General features: G+C 40.4%; 1 protein-coding gene across 1 annotated transcript; it reads left to right on the plus strand.

Moving 5' to 3' along the window:
- Window positions 1-78: 78 nt before the first annotated feature.
- Window positions 79-690, plus strand: T265_16004 (hypothetical protein; the record flags this gene model as incomplete). Its single annotated transcript, XM_009179471.1, has 1 exon — window positions 79-690. A coding segment is annotated over one exon (612 nt), but the record flags the coding sequence as incomplete, so codon positions are not given.
- Between the last annotated feature and the right edge of the window lie 536 nt (window positions 691-1,226).

Consider the following 1,226-nt stretch of genomic DNA (forward strand, 5'->3'; position numbering starts at 1 on the left):
CCGGAACCGCCTATCCCCTCCAAACAACATGAAGGACGTGCAACGGACGAGGAGAGGACAAGCGTAAAACTGGACCGCATGACCCGGCGATTCGTTGCTGAGCCGGTCGTCGAACGAACCTTTTTCAGTAATAGTGACTCTGATTTTATTGAAGTGGATGATGGTTTGACAAGCTCACTTCGAATGACGGCAGTTGCGGACAAAATTCCTCGCAAGTCTGTTGATCATTTTGACCAGAACACGCTTGAAAATCGGACATTTCAGTTTAAAAAGCATGACGCAAAACTCATTGCATTCTCTCTCACTGAAATTCGTCTCCTTCTCTTGGCCATAGATTGTCTAATTATTGCCTACAGATTCTACCACACTTACCTGATTCTGCGTCAGATTTGGTTTGGACAAAAAATGTTCATCGATGCCTCGGGTGTCGTTAGTTTTCCATCAACCTCATTCGTTGTGCCCAAAAATGTACATCCATTCCACGAATTTAGAACACCGAATTTAGAATTCCGATCAAACAGAATGTCACTCGGTGAAAATGAAGCGGATAAGAAACGCAGGAAGTTCGCTTTAAGAAATTGTACACCAATCTCGGATAGGAAGGAAGTTCTTTCGACCGCTGCGCTTCTGGACGAGTTTTCAGTCGGAGAAAATCGATACGAATGTCTGCACGAACATACGGAAAATGAAGTAAGCTTTGCTTTATTTAGCTTCATTATAAGGTGAACTGTAACGTTAAGTTTTTCCCTGCTATGCTCTACCTTAGTGGTTTTCTAAGTCATATAGTATCCTCATAAAAGACTGGAAAAACATGTAGTGGACGCTGTTAACCTCAAACACGATATAGAATTTACAAGCACCTTGTTGTGAACTGAAGGATGCAAGAACAACTGTCTGTGACCAAAGTAGATGAACAAAATTAGCAGGTATATCCCTTACATACACAAATATAAAGGATGCTCCAACTATTTGACCTCAAATCGTATTGACTTCTACTAATGCTTATTACAATACTGTCGAAATTGGCGGACAAACAAGATAAAAACAGGGTCACGTAGAAATGGGACAATTTTTTTTAAAACTAGTCGATTCATGTGATTGTTTAAGAATAACTGGAGATTATCCAGAGGGTCAAAGATTAACAAATGCTGTGCAAGCAAGTATTGATATTTGTTTCTCGAAATACACGTTTCTTGGTTTCTTCATCAGCCACATGTTGTGGTCTT

This window comes from Opisthorchis viverrini (assembly GCF_000715545.1).
Source record: "Opisthorchis viverrini unplaced genomic scaffold opera_v5_3052, whole genome shotgun sequence".
Taxonomy (NCBI): domain Eukaryota; kingdom Metazoa; phylum Platyhelminthes; class Trematoda; order Opisthorchiida; family Opisthorchiidae; genus Opisthorchis; species Opisthorchis viverrini.